The 16517-nt window shown below is 32.1% G+C and overlaps 1 protein-coding gene across 1 annotated transcript in view; it reads right to left on the bottom strand.

The window, feature by feature from the left end:
• The window catches only part of cyst (rho guanine nucleotide exchange factor 18 cysts), a 402635-nt gene that overhangs the window by 68441 nt on the left and 317677 nt on the right, over window positions 1-16517 (bottom strand). The window contains exons 13-14 of the mRNA XM_089102646.1: window positions 14124-14228; window positions 6061-6263 (exon numbers count right to left, since the gene is read on the bottom strand). Coding sequence (XP_088958772.1) covers window positions 6061-6263; window positions 14124-14228 — 308 coding nt within the window. The remainder of the gene's footprint in view (window positions 1-6060; window positions 6264-14123; window positions 14229-16517) is intronic.

Genomic DNA, 16517 nt, shown 5'->3' with positions numbered 1-16517 from the left:
GCAAATTAAACCCTTAAATAAAGTACAAAATAAAAACGACGGAAAACAAAACTACATTTCGGAGGATATGGATAAACTCAAAAGATGAATTCGAAGTTAAGGAGGGGTGAAGTTTTTAGAATGGATGAGTTTCATCCAACATTATAGAGGATTTATCAATATAAAGCCTTTTAAAAGAATACACTTACATCTTCCAAAACAATCAAATTCCATCAAAACATGAAAGATTTAATCCAAAAATTGATTTTGATTCTGCGAACAAAAAAAGGAAGAAATACAATGCATTTAAAAATACTGACAAGCAAATTAAACCCTTAAATAAAGTACAAAATAAAAACGACGGAAAACAAAACTACATTTCGGAGGATATACATAAACTTTTTAGAATGGATTTCTAAAAAAGATTTTTAAGTTTTAAATTTTAAAGTTTTTAGAATGGATGAGTTTCATCCATTATAGAGGATTTATCAATATACAGCCTTTAACAAGAATACACTTACATCTCCCAAAACAAGCAAATTCCATCAAAACATGAAAGATTTAATCAAAAAATTTATTTTTATTCTGCTAATAAAAAAAAAGGAATAAATATTTTGCGTTTAAAAAGAAATACTGAAAAGAAAAAAAAACCATAAAATAAATAAAAAAAAAAAAACGACATAAAACAAAACGACATTTCGAAGGAAATGGATAAACTCAAAAGAGGAATTCGAAGCTAAGGAGGGGTGAGGTTATTAGAATGGATGAGTTTCATTAGGTGAAAGCTAATGTTAATTCATTCATTATGTTTCATCAGGAGAAAGTTAATGGCGCCTACTGTGTTGGCCTCAGGCAAATTGGCGCTGCAGTGAGTTTTTAGAGATAGTTGTATAGAGGATTTATCCATATTCAGCCTTTTACAAGAATACACTTACATCTCCCAAAACAAGCAAATTCCATCAAAACATGAAATATTTAATCCAAAAATTGATTTTGATTGTGCTAATAAAAAAAAGGAAGAAATACAATGAATTTAAAAATAAATACTGACAAGCAAATTAAACCCTTAAATAAAGTACAAAATAAAAACGACGGAAAACAAAACTACATTTCGGAGGATATGGATAAACTCAAAAGATGAATTCGAAGTTAAGGAGGGGTTACGTTTTTAGAATGGATGAGTTTCATCCAACATTATAGAGGATTTATCAATATGCAGCCTTTTACAAGAATACACTTACATCTCCCAAAACAAGCAAATTCCTTCAAAACATGAAAGATTTAATCCAAAAATTGATTTTGATTGTGCGAACAAAAAAAAAGGAAGAAATACAATGCATTCCGAGAAATACTGACAAGCAAATTAAACCCTTCAACCGAGCATGATGAGCCGAGGACAAGTACCGAGGACAGTGAAATGAAATCTGATTGTTAGGATTGGTTAAGTGTTAGCATATATAACCGTGTTTATCTTACGAAACTAGGAAAAATCAAGAGTTCAGTTTTTAATGAAAGATCAGCAAAAAATATGAACTAAAATATATGACACCAACAACTTAAGAAGGCGTTGCTTTTCTTTGAATGTGGAGTTGTCTTTGGGAGCCTATACATTCTTAATTATTTACTTTTTATGGCTGAAAAGCGTTGTCAAATTTAACTACTTAGTTCTTTTCACCATACAATGTGACAACAATGAAGGTTTTTTTTTTTAATTTAATGTCTTTGGTATTTTGTGGTTATTAAAGTCAATTTTAGAAAAGATGTGACATAACTCCTTTTGCATTACAACAGCCAAGAAGGCACAGACAAATCCATCAAACTAAACAAGCAAACGAAAACAAGATTCTTGTACAATATGTGAACTCTCATACTCTTTCCTGGTAACAAATAAATTAATCCATTTTATACAATATTTTCGGATCTTTAGCCTCTTCTCGGAGTATGATACAGAATAACAAAAACTGAATATACAGAACCGCAATTCTGTCATATATAAGGAAATCAACCTCAAAGAGATGAACTGCTTGGATATTAATCTTGCCATAATTGATCTCCCTAGATTCCTAAATATGGCTATATCAGTAAATTTTCAACAAAAATCAAAACAACTACTCATTTTTTGCCACAAACAAATCTGTACAGATTTTCACGTGGTAGGTCTGTTTGATATGTTTTTTTTTTGTGAATATTGATATTTAATAAAAATGAATTTTCTCTCTCTCATCCAGAGGGAAATATGGGGAAGTGTGGGACCCACTATGCCCACGTACTGGCTCTTCCTGTAATTTAATCTTACTTCTTAAAAAAAACTTTTGAATTGATTAAGGCGTCTGGAAAGACATTCCGTGCCCTTCACTATTCAATGAATTTCGGGTTGACTACGGGAAGTTTTTTCTTTACTCTCGGTAATCACTTAGGGTATATCCTCATTCAGGTAGATATTTTTTGCGTAATCAATATAGCGTGATTAAGGCCGTATCCAGGAACCCCCCCCCCCAAAAAAAAATGTCCGCCTAGTACAAAGTAACAAGAAAGCATATAATTAACTTTTTGATACGTTTTGTAAAGCTTTTTTGTATCCACCACCCCCCACGGAATAAAAATGATAATATATATATATATATATATATATATATATATATATATATATATATATATATATATATATATATATATATATATATATATATATATATATATATATATATATATATATATATATATTTATATATATTATATATATATATATATATTATTATATATATATGTATGTATATATATATATGTATATATATATATATATATATATATATATATATATATATATATATATATATATATATATATATATATATATATATATATATATATATATATATATATATATATATATATATATATATATATATAGTGCCAAGGCCCGGCCGATCTAAATAGGTCACAATTTTAAGGAAGAATTAGCATTTTTCTAAAGGTGGTTGTATCGAACCTATGGTGATACCCTGACATCAAGAAGAGGCTGCGGTTAGAAGACAAGCAACAATGAGAATCAATATATACAAGCCTGCCCCTTTAGCGGTGCCGGTACCAGACCCAAGAAAACAAGAAGAGGCTCAAAATGTCTACGGTTAGAATACCAGCATCAATGAGAATCAATATATACAAGCCTGCCACGTAGCCGTGCCGGGGCCCGGCCTGAAAATTGGCTACATAGTTTTTTTTTCTTAAAACTGGCATATTGACATTTCTGGCTACAAACCATCTAAATATGTCGCAACTTTGAGGAAGGATTTGCATTTTCCCAGGGTGGTTGTATCGAGCCTATGGTGACGACATCATATCAAGCAGAGGCTACGGTTAGAAGACAAGCGACAGTGAAAGTCAATATATACAAGCCTGCCGCGTAGCCATGCCGGGGCTCGGCGGCGTAGCCACCAGGCTCTCGGTGCTACATATACATATTTGAGTGTCCATTAATAATTCTGTGGGAGTCGTTTATTATTTTTTTATTATTTTCCATGTTCCACTATAATATTCTGTAGATGGTGTTACAGTAATTGTTATTATATAAATATTTACTGATGAGTTCGAATGTAAGCTGGCGAAATTTATTTCGTCAACCTACAAATGGTAAATTGACAAATTGGCATGCTGACAATGTTTGATCATGAATTCATGGAAGAGTTAGTTCATGAATTCATGGAAGAATTTGCATACTGACAATGTTTGATCATGAATTCATTGCAGAGAAAGTGCATAACAATTTTGCATAATTTTGACTTATAGTTCGTCAAGCAGCAAAATCGTATTCCTGAATCATTAGTGCGTTTTCACTTGCTTCTTAATCGTTTTATGAAGACAGAATGAGCTATCATTTTCTTTCGATTTGTATGATTCAGAATTACCACTAAAGCTTACACAGTCTTTGAGCTATTCATTTATGACTAATTATTTTTTAAGAAACAAGAAATGTGGACAATATTATTATTTAATTCGATGAAATCAGCTGCCTGTTTGATATTAATATTTAGTCTAAAAAATGTATTATAATACTTGAGGCCGTTTAGGGGGAATAGAGATCAGGAACACAATTTACAAAAATACTTAAAGCCAATAGAATTCGGTGTCATGAAATAATCTATGTATGCCCCGGTTTCGTTAAACACCAATTTTTAAAAGTGGGAAGAATTATTGGTGTAAATGGTGCAAAAAAAAAAGACAATCAATGTAATTATTAGTTTTGAGATAGCTCCATAATCTGATTCCGTTAATCCCAGAAAAGAATATCGGGTAAATTCTAAATGAAGGACCTTGGCTATCTTAGAGAACATATGAACTAGGTGAAATAAAACGTATAGCAATGCCGAAATTTTACAGCCAAAATTATGGCTATGGAAGGTATTTTGAAGTATCTATCTCTACCTCTTCCCTCTCCATTGGGCCCTGACCTTTGATAACTAGGACTAACTTTGTGTTATTAAAGTAAACTTTCAAAAAGAGACCTAAAGCACAAATAAGTAAAGTAAGTAAAGTAAAGAATACGGAATTGGACTTTACAGTCCATACCGGCGGTGCTGATCTCCGTTTCTTGGCCATTCAGCCAGGAGGTGCAATGAGGGGTTGGGGGCCAACCATCCTGTGCTTTCGCACACCCTTCCTTTTTACCTTCCCCAGATTTCTCCAGGTACGAATTTAGAGTTTGGTCAACTTTATCTGAGCTTACCGAGTCGGACCACTGACCCCCGTCCCAAACCAAATAATTGGATACACTAGGATTCGAACCCTCGCCCTCTCGGACAAAGAATCCTAAAAAGTGTTTTGAATCCTAAAAAGAATCCCCCCAAAAAGTGTTTTGAGGCTTGTATCTTTACTAAATCAAAATTTATATAGTTTAAAAACGTTTTTGAAAATATTTTTTAAATTTAAAAAAACTAATATGTTTTATCATTATAATCTTTTATTTCAAAACCCAGAGTCAGAGAAAAGTAGATTCAAACCAAAATTTATGGGACACATATTTTTCTTCCTAAAAATAAATCAGGTATAGACTTGTTTTTTTATGCAATTTTCTGAGGCTTAGAAATATAAAATTAATATACATTGCAGCTTGATAGCACCTTCACAGGGCACACTTTAGGATCCAGATTAATTCCTGAAAGTTCCATTCTCCATTCACCTAGACCAAATATTTTAGAAGATATTAAAAAACCTCTTACCTAGAATTTTTCCAAATATCGTGCCCAAGGCATAACCAGGTGGATGTGCATACCGGCTTTAAATCCCCCTTACAAAAAAATGCTTAATATAGCTCATGGTTAGAATTGTGTTTTCAAAACCAAAAGTCAGAAAAGAGCAGACTCAAACCAAAATTATGGAAAACGTATCCACAACGTTAAACTAGGTTTAGAGATCTTAGGTTTAGAAATAAGAAATTAATACACACAGCTGCTCGATAATACCTTCCCAGTGTGTAATTTCGGTTCCAGATTAATGTCTCATAGTTTCATTGTACTAAATCAACTATTTTCCGAGGTAGAAAAAACCTCTCGTCTACAATTTTACCGAATATCGTGCCCAAGGCCCATCCAGGGGAGGAGGGTATTGGGTTTGAAACCCCCGCCTAACATTTCCGTCCGACTCGTAAAAACGAAATAAAATGCATGCAAACAAATTTTTGATGCGTTTTTTAAAGTTTTTTTTTTGTAAAGCCTCTCGAAAAAATTCTAGACATGCCCTTGATCATACCAAGGGCAAATTCAAAGCTAAATGGTAAGGAGAAACTGGAATTGGCAGCGAGGTTTCTTTATTCAAAGTTTTCGAAAAAAACAAAAAAACAAGAGTCCTGGCGTCATCAACCGACAATATTGATAACATGTCACAAGTGCTAATTACATAATTCACAATTGCAAGAGTAATTAGCACATTCAATAAACAAGAATTATCAGACCTATATTGGTTCATATGATAACAAACAATCAATGATCTGAACCTTACCCCTAAGCGGTGGTGGCGAGAACTTAATATTCATTAAGAATGAAATCAATCTGAAAGAGATGAATTACATTTGGATATTGACCTTACCTTAATTGATCTCCACACGTTCCAGAAAATTGTTCCCTTAATATATCTTCCAAAGTGGATACTATGTCCTGTTCTCTTTGCCTAATTCGAAGACGTTTTAGAAATCCCGAATGGTACTCGATTAAATCATCCAAACGAGGGAATAAGCGATCAACAAGCTCCTTGCTGTAGTTTAAATCCCTCTGCATCCCTTCTGAGAATATCTATAGTAAAAAAAGTTGAGTCATACTTGTTGATAAATAGTTGATACAATCATAGGTGCTCAAACAAATAGTGGACAGTTGATCAACTATTAAATAGTTGACAGATGATAAAGTCCAGTACACAGGATTCTTTTCTTCTTCTTTTTTTTTTGGGGGGGGGGGGGTCAATAGTGATTTTATCTTATAATTAGAGTAAGATAGGTCCAGAAATTCAGAATAAATTAGGATTTAAGGGGGAGCCAGGTTCCTAGCCTCCCTCCCATTGCGCACGTCCCTGCATAGCACGGAAGTCCAGTGCATCCAAAAGCGCGAGATCTTTCCCATCATTCTTTATATTTTACAGTTAATTTTCTGCGTTTGGCGTACATGCCTTGGTCACCCCCGTCGAAAATATCCTGTATTTCGTTTTTTTTTTTTATTGTCTACAATCTTCAAATAATTGAATTTTGGCTATTTTTATTTGGTAAAAAAAGGGAAAATAAAAAAATAATTTAAAACAAAGAAACAAGGGTTATTCAGCCAGTTAAAGCGAAAAGACGAAGTACATATTTCGGAATATCTTGCCGAAATATCTGAACGTTTTTTTTTTCAGCTGAAAAACGTGAAAGCAAAAAGAGGAAGCAGATATTTAGAAATATCTTGCCGAAATATCTGAAATTTTTTTTTTCAATTTAAAAAAGTGAAAGTGAAAAGATGAAGCAGATATTTCGGAATAGCTCGCCGAAATATCTGAATGTTTTTTTTTTCAGTTGAAAAAAGTGAAAGCTAAAAGATGAAGCAGATATTTCGGAATATCTTGCCGAAATATCTGAACGCTTTCAACTGAAATTCACACTTGTCTCGTAGTTTTTAATTGTTATTTTTCTTCTTTTTTTTTTTATTAAACGTCATAATTGGCCGGTGTGGTCGTAGAGCGTAGTGGCTGTTCTGTTACATGTACTAACGTTTTTGTTTTGCTGCCACCAACCACAGAGAACCAGATGGGCTTATCGTTTCGTACAGTACCATAGCAGTGGCGTAATTTCGGCAAAATCCTGGGGGGGGGGGGGGGGCAAGACTGGAGCCAATTTTCCCGAAAAACCTGACTAGAATGTCCGTGTGAAATTTTATCATAGTTGAAGGATCAGGAAGTTCGAGCAATAAAAGCTTGCTAAAACAAAAGTGGTTCGAAAGAGTGGTCGATGCTATATTTAGATGGATATTAGTACTACTTTTCTAGATAAGATTGGAAGACTAAAACTTTCAAACTTCCAGGGCCAATTCCATCATATCCAAAAACAAATTTCCCTGGAAAAACTAGTAAAATCAAGAAAATGCTTTCGACTCTCAAAACCGTCCGCAGTGGTGTCAATACACGAAGATTAAGGGGGGATGTATTTTTCAACATCTATGGAGGGGCAAATTTCTCGTTTTAAATTTTTTTAACTCAAAATACTAAAAATTGGAATTTTTCAATAGCAATACCCCCAAGAAAATATTTCCCGAAGACTAGTAGAACACCCCCCCCCCCTAATTCTTTCCAATTTGATACTACTGATTGTCCACCATAAAATTCCTTTTCTAAGCGAATGAAAAATTGTTTCTTAGGATTCTACTCACGAAAATATATCCATTACTTTTATTTTCATTTCTTATTATTTAATTTGAATCATCGTAGCCCGCTGCTAATTGAATAGATCAAAACTTATAATTGGACCTTGGAATCAAGATCTCCAGTTGTGTACTTCAAAGATAGGCTTCTATATGGATTGAATAAATCTTCAGAGGCGTCTCTTCAGAGGATCTCACGAGTTTACCCAAATTAGGCAAACTTTAAGGTCTTTCAGCTGAGAAAATCGTTAGAAGTATGTTAAACCATCCCGCCATCTAAATATTAAACCTTTGGACTTGATGTACAAAGGCCACGGAATAAGCTTATTATCACCTAAAATACGTAAGAAGAGGTGATATTGGGTAACAAAAAGAAGCCTAGGTGTTTCCCTCGCATAAAATCCCCCCCTTTTTCCCGAACGCATCCAATGGGAAACTAAAAAATAAAAGTTGCAGCCCTTCAGTGCCGCAAAATGGGCTCAAGAGGGATTAAAAACTTGTAGCACTTTTAACACTGGAACTTTACCCAGAAGAACCAGAAAAATTCAAAACAGACTTAGTTTTAGCTCAATAAAAGTTTATATTTAACTAAAAGTCTAGTTTCTTTGGATCCAAATGAAACTTTTTTGGAAATAGCCACATTCTTTGGTTTATAAAATCTTTTTTTATTGATTATAAAATTGCTAGGTCCTGTTTATTATGTAGAATATAGGCTAGTAATAAATAAAAAAAGGCATATAAAACACACCAATTACGCCCTACGAGCCCATTTATATTTGGCACAATGTATGGTAAAATCTAGGAAAGATTTAGCTTTCAATTTCTAAGAGGGCGGGGAGGGCGCAAAAAAGTAGATGACAATACCAAATGAAAATATCACAAAAAATTATTTTTAAAAATCTAGGGCGGGGGCAAAATATAGGAGTCACAGGCTCCCCAACCCCAATCGACGCCATTGATAAATGAAACGACGCTCTATAGGGACTTAGTTCGGTTGCGGTTGGGTTTACGGCATAATAGAAAATTTGGGGAGTTTTTTCTTCAGGCGTTGGCAACACGGACTTTTATCTTCATACGTGAAAGGGAACAGGTTATATATATAAGGTGTTGGAAAAAGCAGAAAAACGTAAAAAGGATATTTATTTATTTTACACACTGCATGACTTGACTTGAACACTAGACCATGAATTCACTGGAACAATTTTCCAGGGCAGGGTTACGCTTTTTCCATATGTCTTCGGTAATAAAACCGAAATAAAACTAAATAATGGCTCACCACCGAGCTTTGATGATGACACCACAAAAACAACGCTTAAAACGCAAATGATCACATGAATTAGAGGGAAAGCCTTTTTCTTCTTTCCATACTTGGTGGCATTATTACAACAGAGTTTAATGACCCCCTCAGCGTTCGAACCTTACCCCCTGGACATATATAGGGGGATCACATCTCTAATAGTACCTCTCCGTGTTCAGAAAGATCAATTTTTCGTTGATTTTGAATATTTACATTTCATTCAGCACCCGAGTGGTGTAAACGCATTGCATCTCGGATATATCTGTTACTTTTTTTGGTATGAATGTGCAGAAAAAAGAGAGGTGGACGAACCTTCGAATTGTTCAATGTGTTCCTTTATTCAAGAGCTTTCTTTGATATAGTTCGGAGAAAGATGCAGAGTATGCAGTTATTTTACAATCAGCTTTTTTTGAGGGATTTTTTCAGGACTTGTTTGAACAGATTGATATTGCGGAGGGGAAAAAGTTGCTGTGGGAAGTGACGTTGATTTCGAACGCCTGCCTAACCAAATTGGGTCTAACACTCCAATGAATCACCTGAAGGATATACTTGAACTGATTCAGAAAACAAAACCAAGCCTATTTCTAGCATGACTGTTTTCTTGACACGTTCCCAGCATAGAGGCTCTACGTTTGCCCGCGGTAGCCTATTCTAGGCTAGCCTATTCTAGGCTTCCAGCCGAAATTAATACCCTAGAACAGATTTTGCTGCAAATTAAACATAAGACGATTATGATCTACACTTCCGTGGACTCGGGGAAGGAATCAAGGGACAATCGTTATCCCGAAGACACAAAGCGATCTTGAAAATCCTTTGCAACGAAAACCTAAAGAAAACTATTTTGATTAACCATTAAGAATGGTTGAACCATTACGTCCATACATATTGTGTTTAAACATTATGTTCACAAATTATGTTACGAACATTAAAAATTATTGTTACATTATTACATACAAATATCACAAACTTTAGATCCCTACACACCATTCAAACATAACCATTATGTTCAATATAGCTCAGCTAGTAGTTACGTTAGACATTTAATAACCGAGCCATTACGTTGTTACGAACCCTTTAGGACCTATGAACTGCTTATTTTTATGTACTGTTTCATACGTTCTCTTGTTTCTAGGGTTTTTCCGGACATTTTACTGTATTATCATTAAACTAATAAAAAAAATTCAAAATTTAAAATTATAGAAATTTATACCTTAAATATGGACTTCCATATGTTGTTAGAATATTTTTGGTCAGTTTAGTCTTTGCTCTAGTCAAGAATGACCAGCCTTTTATATAAATATTCTACGACGTATTTAACTAAGTTTTTATTACAGTAATCCTGGTTTGTTGAGTGAATAAAAATCAGTCATTTATTTCAACCCTTTAATCAACCTTTTATATGCCATAGGCCAATATTTGCATACCTCGCGCCTATTATTAATTTCTGTTCTTATCATTTTATTTTACAGTACAATGGATAAAGGGAATACCAAAAATTCTGCTTTAAAACTAAGAATACTACGGCTAAGGCTAAATCTGGAGTAACACACGTAAAAATCATCCCCAACACCATAGATATTGCCTTTTTTACTTCATTTACTATTACCTGGTTGTATCTTGAGTTCGCAAACATGACACCCAAGAGGTCTAGATTCAACTCTTTCGACAAATTCTACGACATATTTAGCTAAATTTATATCATAGTAATCCCGGTTTGTTGAGTGAATAAGAATCCAGTTATCTATTACGAAAAAAAATAATTAAAAGGCACTCTAAATGAGTACGTCGAAAATCTGAGGAGAAAACAGGGGGGAAGCTTCGGATGATTTGCCCCCAACCCTGCATTGCACTCCCGGCCGAAGGCAGTGATTCTGGAAATCGGTACTCGGAAATCGGAAATCAGGAAATCGGAAATCGGTACCTATGTAAAGTAGACCATGGTCAGCATGTGAGAAACTTTTAAGAAGAAATTTTGTACAAATAAAATTAGGAGCACGTTGGTCACTAGTCAAATTTCATGCCATTAACTTAGCATTTTGTATTTATGGTGGCAAATTAGTAGTTATCAGTGATCAGTTATCAGCTATCAGTTATCAGTAGTTATAGTGATTAGTAGTTATGGTGGCTGATTAGTAGTTATCAGTGATCAGTTATCAGTAGTTATGGTGGCTGATTAGTAGTTATCAGTGATCAGTTATCAGTAGTTATGGTGGGTGATTAGTACTATAGGAAGATAGATACAGACCTAAGAATGCTATGCGCCACTTGTAATCGTCATAGGTGCCAAATTCGGCGCATGCGCCATGGTTCAGCCACCCTACGGCCTTAGCCAACATGTGTTGAAGCATTCTTTTTTATTAATTCCCTATATCCAATATATTGCAAAAAGAAGTGCATCAGGTTTTAACAAGCTCCAACAGATTCGTTTTTTTATACTAAAACACACCTGTGAAGAATGGAACCAAATGCAAAGTTGAAGCTACCGCCCTTGGAGCCGCATGAGTTCCGTTCGTTCTTATTAAGAACATCTCTGCACACAAGTCTGGTCCCGTTTTTGCTTTGGACACGAAAAAAAAGATGATCCTCTGCTTACGAACATATAAGAATTTGTTCCCGAAAGGTGTTCTAATGATGAAATGCTCAGAAGTTAAGAGGGAATTAAAAACATACGTACCAATAAATGTATTTTTGAAATAATTTATATAATCAGGTTAGAAAGACAAGTCTAGTTATTTTCAGGTCTTGAAATATTTGTAAAGAATTGCAACTCATGAAATTCGTGCAAAGCATGAATCATTTAAATAATAATTCAGAGAAATAAAGAGATACATACATAAATAATAATAACTAAACTTCATAATAATACTTTATTATAATAATAATAATTAACTTTTTAAAAACTTTTTCGCATGTTGACCAGTGGTCTGCGTTGCACATGTACCGATCTCCTTATTCACAACCTTCGGCCGGGAGTGCAGTGCGTGGTTGGGGGTCAACATGATTGTCAATGGATATCTCCCCTTTTGCATCACACGAAGAGTTACACAGTGATGTTTTTTTTTTTTTTTTTTAAATGATATTTTTTTTTAAAGTTTGAAGAAAGTATTTTTTTTTATGACAAGAATTGTTAATGGATTACTAATGATTGTCAACAAGATTGTCATTGATTATCTCACCTTTTGCATCATGAAAAGCTACACAGTGATATGTTTTTTGAAAAGTGATGTATTTTTGAAAGTTTGAAGACAGTATTTATTTTGTTTTGACAAGAATTGTCAATGGATTACTAATGATTGTCAACAAGATTGTCATTGGATATCTCACCTTTTGCATCACACGAAGTTACACAGTGATGTGATTTTTGAAAAGTGATGGTTTTTGAAAGTTTGAAGACAGTATTTATTTTGTTTTGACAAGAATTGTCAATGGATTGCTAATGATTGTCAACAAGTTTGTCAATGGATATCTCACCTTTTGCATCACACGAAGAGTTACACAGTGTTGTTTTTTTTTTTTTTTTTTTTTAAATGATAATTTTTTTGAAAGTTTTAATAGAGTATTTTTTTTTTGACAAGAATTTTTAATGGATTAATAATGATTTTCAACAAGATTATCATTGAATATCTCACCTTTTGCATCATGAAAAGCTACACAGTGATATGTTTTTTGAAAAGTAATGTTTTTTTGAAAGTTTGAAGACAGTATTTATTTTTTTTTGACAAGAATTGTTAATGGATTACTAATGATTGTCAACAAGATTGTCATTGGATATCTCACCTTGTGCATCACCCGAAGTTACACAGTGATGTGTTTTTGAAAAGTGAGGGTTTTTGAAAGTTTGAAGACATTATTTATTTTGTTTTGACAATAATTTTCAATGGATTGCTAATGATTGTAAAAAAGGTTGTCAATTGTTATCTCACCTTTTGCATCACACTAATATTTAAAAATATATGTTTTTTTTTTTTTTTTTTTTTTTTAAATGATAATTTTTTTTAAAGTTTGAAGAGAGTATTTTTTTTTTTGACAAGAATTTTTAATGGATTAATAATGATTTTCAAAAAGATTATCATTGGATATCTCACCTTTTGCATCACCCGAAGTTACACAGTGATGTGTTTTTGAAAAGTGAGGGTTTTTGAAAGTTTGAAGACAGTATTTATTTTGTTTTGACAAGAATTGTCAATGGATTGCTAATGATTGTAAACAAGGTTGTCAATGGATATCTCACCTTTTGCATCACACGAAGAGTTACACAGAGATGTTTTTTTTTTTTTTTTTTTTTAAATGATAATTTTTTTGAAATTTTTAATAGAGTATTTTTTTTTTTGACAAGAATTGTTAATGGATTAATAATGATTGTCAACAAGATTATCATTGAATATCTCACCTTTTGCATCATGAAAAGCTACACAGTGATATGTTTTTTTGAAAGTTTGAAGACAGTATTTATTTTGTTTTGACAAGAATTGTCACTGGATTACTAATGATTGTCAACAAGATTGTCATTGGATATCTCACCTTTTGCATCACCCGAAGTTACACAGTGATGTGTTTTTGAAAAGTGAGGGTTTTTGAAAGTTTGAAGACATTTTTTATTTTTTTTTGAAAATAATTTTAAATGGTTTTCTAATGTTTGTAAAAAAGGTTGTCAATTGTTATCTAACCTTTTGCATCACACTAATAGTTAAAAATTTTTGTTTTTTTTTTTTTTTTTTTTTTTTAAATGATAATTTTTTTGAAAGTTTTAATAGATTTTTTTTTTTTGACAAGAATTTTTAATGGATTAATAATGATTTTCAACAAGATTGTCATTGGATATCTCACCTTTTGCATCACCCGAAGTTACACAGTGATGTGTTTTTGAAAAGTGAGGGTTTTTGAAAGTTTGAAGACAGTTTTTATTTTGTTTTGACAAGAATTGTCAATGGATTTCTAATGATTTTCAACAAGGTTGTCAATGGATATCTCACCTTTTGCATCACACGAAGAGTTACACAGTGATGTTTTTCGGTCATAATAAACTCATAAATATGTTCCTGTCTCTTGATTTCCTTTTGAGTTAAGCCTTGAGGAACCTACAAAAGAAAAAAAAATATAATTTTATACAAACCTTTTAGAAGGTGATTTGACAAAGTCACTAAAACAGAATGCAGAGAAAATAGTAAATAGTAGATGAAATAGTAAAATAGCAAATGCAAATAGTAAATAGTAAACAGAAAATAGTAAATGCTGAGTTTGACTGTTTTGTAAAAAAAAAAAAAAAAAAAAAAAAAAAAAAAAAGAGGCATACTTCAACCTTACACAATTATATTGTCACAAAAAATTGGAAATTTGTCTCTTTTATTAAGAAAACTGACAAAACAACATAATTCTTACCTTATATTGTGACAAAAAATAGGGCAATTGTTAAGCTTATTTATATTACTCATATTGTTAGAAAAAACGGTAATTGGTAATTTGGTAAAAATTGGTTATTTTGACTGCTTTATTAAGAAAATTGACTAAATATTACCTTTTATAGAACCTTACTCTTACCATGTATAATAACCCATCTCTTATGTAAATGTTTCAATTTCAAGCGCTTCGAAATTTGACCTTTTTTCAAAAATTGCACAAAAAAAAAAAATTACGCAGCCGCTGTTAAAAAATGGAGGACCAAGTTGGAAATTGGAATATTTGTTTTGAAAGATAAGGATTTTTTTTTTGTGGCTGAAAATTTTGATTCCAAAATATTTAAAGAAAAAAGAAACATCTTTTGGAACTTGCTGGAAAAAACAAAGAAAGAGAAACAAAACAATAATAGTCAGTTTTTGTCTATTTTTAAAAAAGTTCAGTTAAAAATAGCAATTAAAAGAATTTAGAATATTTATAGAAGGATTTTTTGTAGCTTGAAAATTTTGATTTCAAAATATTTAAAGAAAAAAGAAACATCTTTTGGAACTTGCTGGAAAAAACAAAGAAAGAGAAACAAAACAATAATAGTCAGTTTTTGTCTATTTTTAAAAAAGTTCAGTTAAAAATAGCAATTAAAAGAATTTAGAATATTTATAGAAGGATTTTTTGTAGCTTGAAAATTTTGATTTCAAAATATTTAAAGAAAAAAGAAACATCTTTTGGAACTTGCTGGAAAAAACAAAGAAAGAAAAACAAAACAATAATAGTCAGTTTTTGTCTATTTTTAAAAAAGTTCAGTTAAAAATAGCAATTAAAAGAATTTAGAATATTTATAGAAGGATTTTTTGTAGCTTGAAAATTTTGATTTCAAAATATTTAAAGAAAAAAGAAACATCTTTTGGAACTTGCTGGAAAAAACAAAGAAAGAAAAACAAAACAATAATAGTCAGTTTTTGTCTATTTTTAAAAAAGTTCAGTTAAAAATAGCAATTAAAAGAATTTAGAATATTTATAGAAGGATTTTTTGTAGCTTGAAAATTTTGATTTCAAAACGTTTAACGAAAATAACACTCCTTTTGGAATATACCGATAAACAAAAGAAGTAGGAATACAATATATCCAAATACCATGCACTTTCAAAGGCCTTTAATCCGCAAACATCTTTGCATTGTTTCATGTATTATATTTAAATCTCGAATGTAGCGAATCGATAAATTATATTTTTTGGTTTTAGCGTCAAAGCCGCTAATTAAATTTTACATTTTTATATTCATAACTATATTCTTTAAGAATAAGGTCCAATACAAAAACAAAGACAAAACAAAATTTGGTTAAAATGTACTGAAAAAAAATGTACTGATGATTATTCTCCTTTACAAAAATATAGCTAAATGAGCAAATACACATGCAAACAAGCAAGTATAAAAACAAAAAAAAGGTTGGCGCATTAAATTCTAAAACCAGCCATATTTTATTTTAAAAGTTTACCCATGCCCCAGCCATCTAAATATCTGCCTCTCAATTACTTGGACTATCTGTCTTGGCTTTTCTCTGTCTACAATTGGCCATGTCTTGATGCAACCTACTGCAAAATACTTGATAACTTTAATTCAAGTATAAATTGATAAATTCAAGTATAAATTCAAGTTGAATTGAAGTTATCAAGTATTTTGCAAAAGGTTGCATCAAGATATGGCTAATTGTAGACAGAGAAAAGCCAAGACAGATAATCCAAGTAATTGAGAGGCAAATGTTTAAATGGCTGGGGCATGGGTAAATGGCAGGAGTATGCATGACTCTCTTATTGGACACATACTTGTCAGGTTAGTTTTTTTTTTTTTTTTTTTTTTATTAATTGATTTTGCATGAGACCGTAATTTTGCACGCAGTATTAAGTCAACCACTTGTTTACAAAAAATTTAAAGGAGAAAAAGCGGGTTTAAGAAATTATCAATCAATTGTTGCCACCC

Source organism: Artemia sp. Qi Xiang Cuo, chromosome 16, assembly GCF_049724085.1.
Source record: "Artemia sp. Qi Xiang Cuo chromosome 16, ASM4972408v1, whole genome shotgun sequence".
In the NCBI taxonomy this organism is placed as follows: domain Eukaryota; kingdom Metazoa; phylum Arthropoda; class Branchiopoda; order Anostraca; family Artemiidae; genus Artemia; species Artemia sp. Qi Xiang Cuo.
This window is presented reverse-complemented; position numbering and strand designations above follow the sequence as displayed.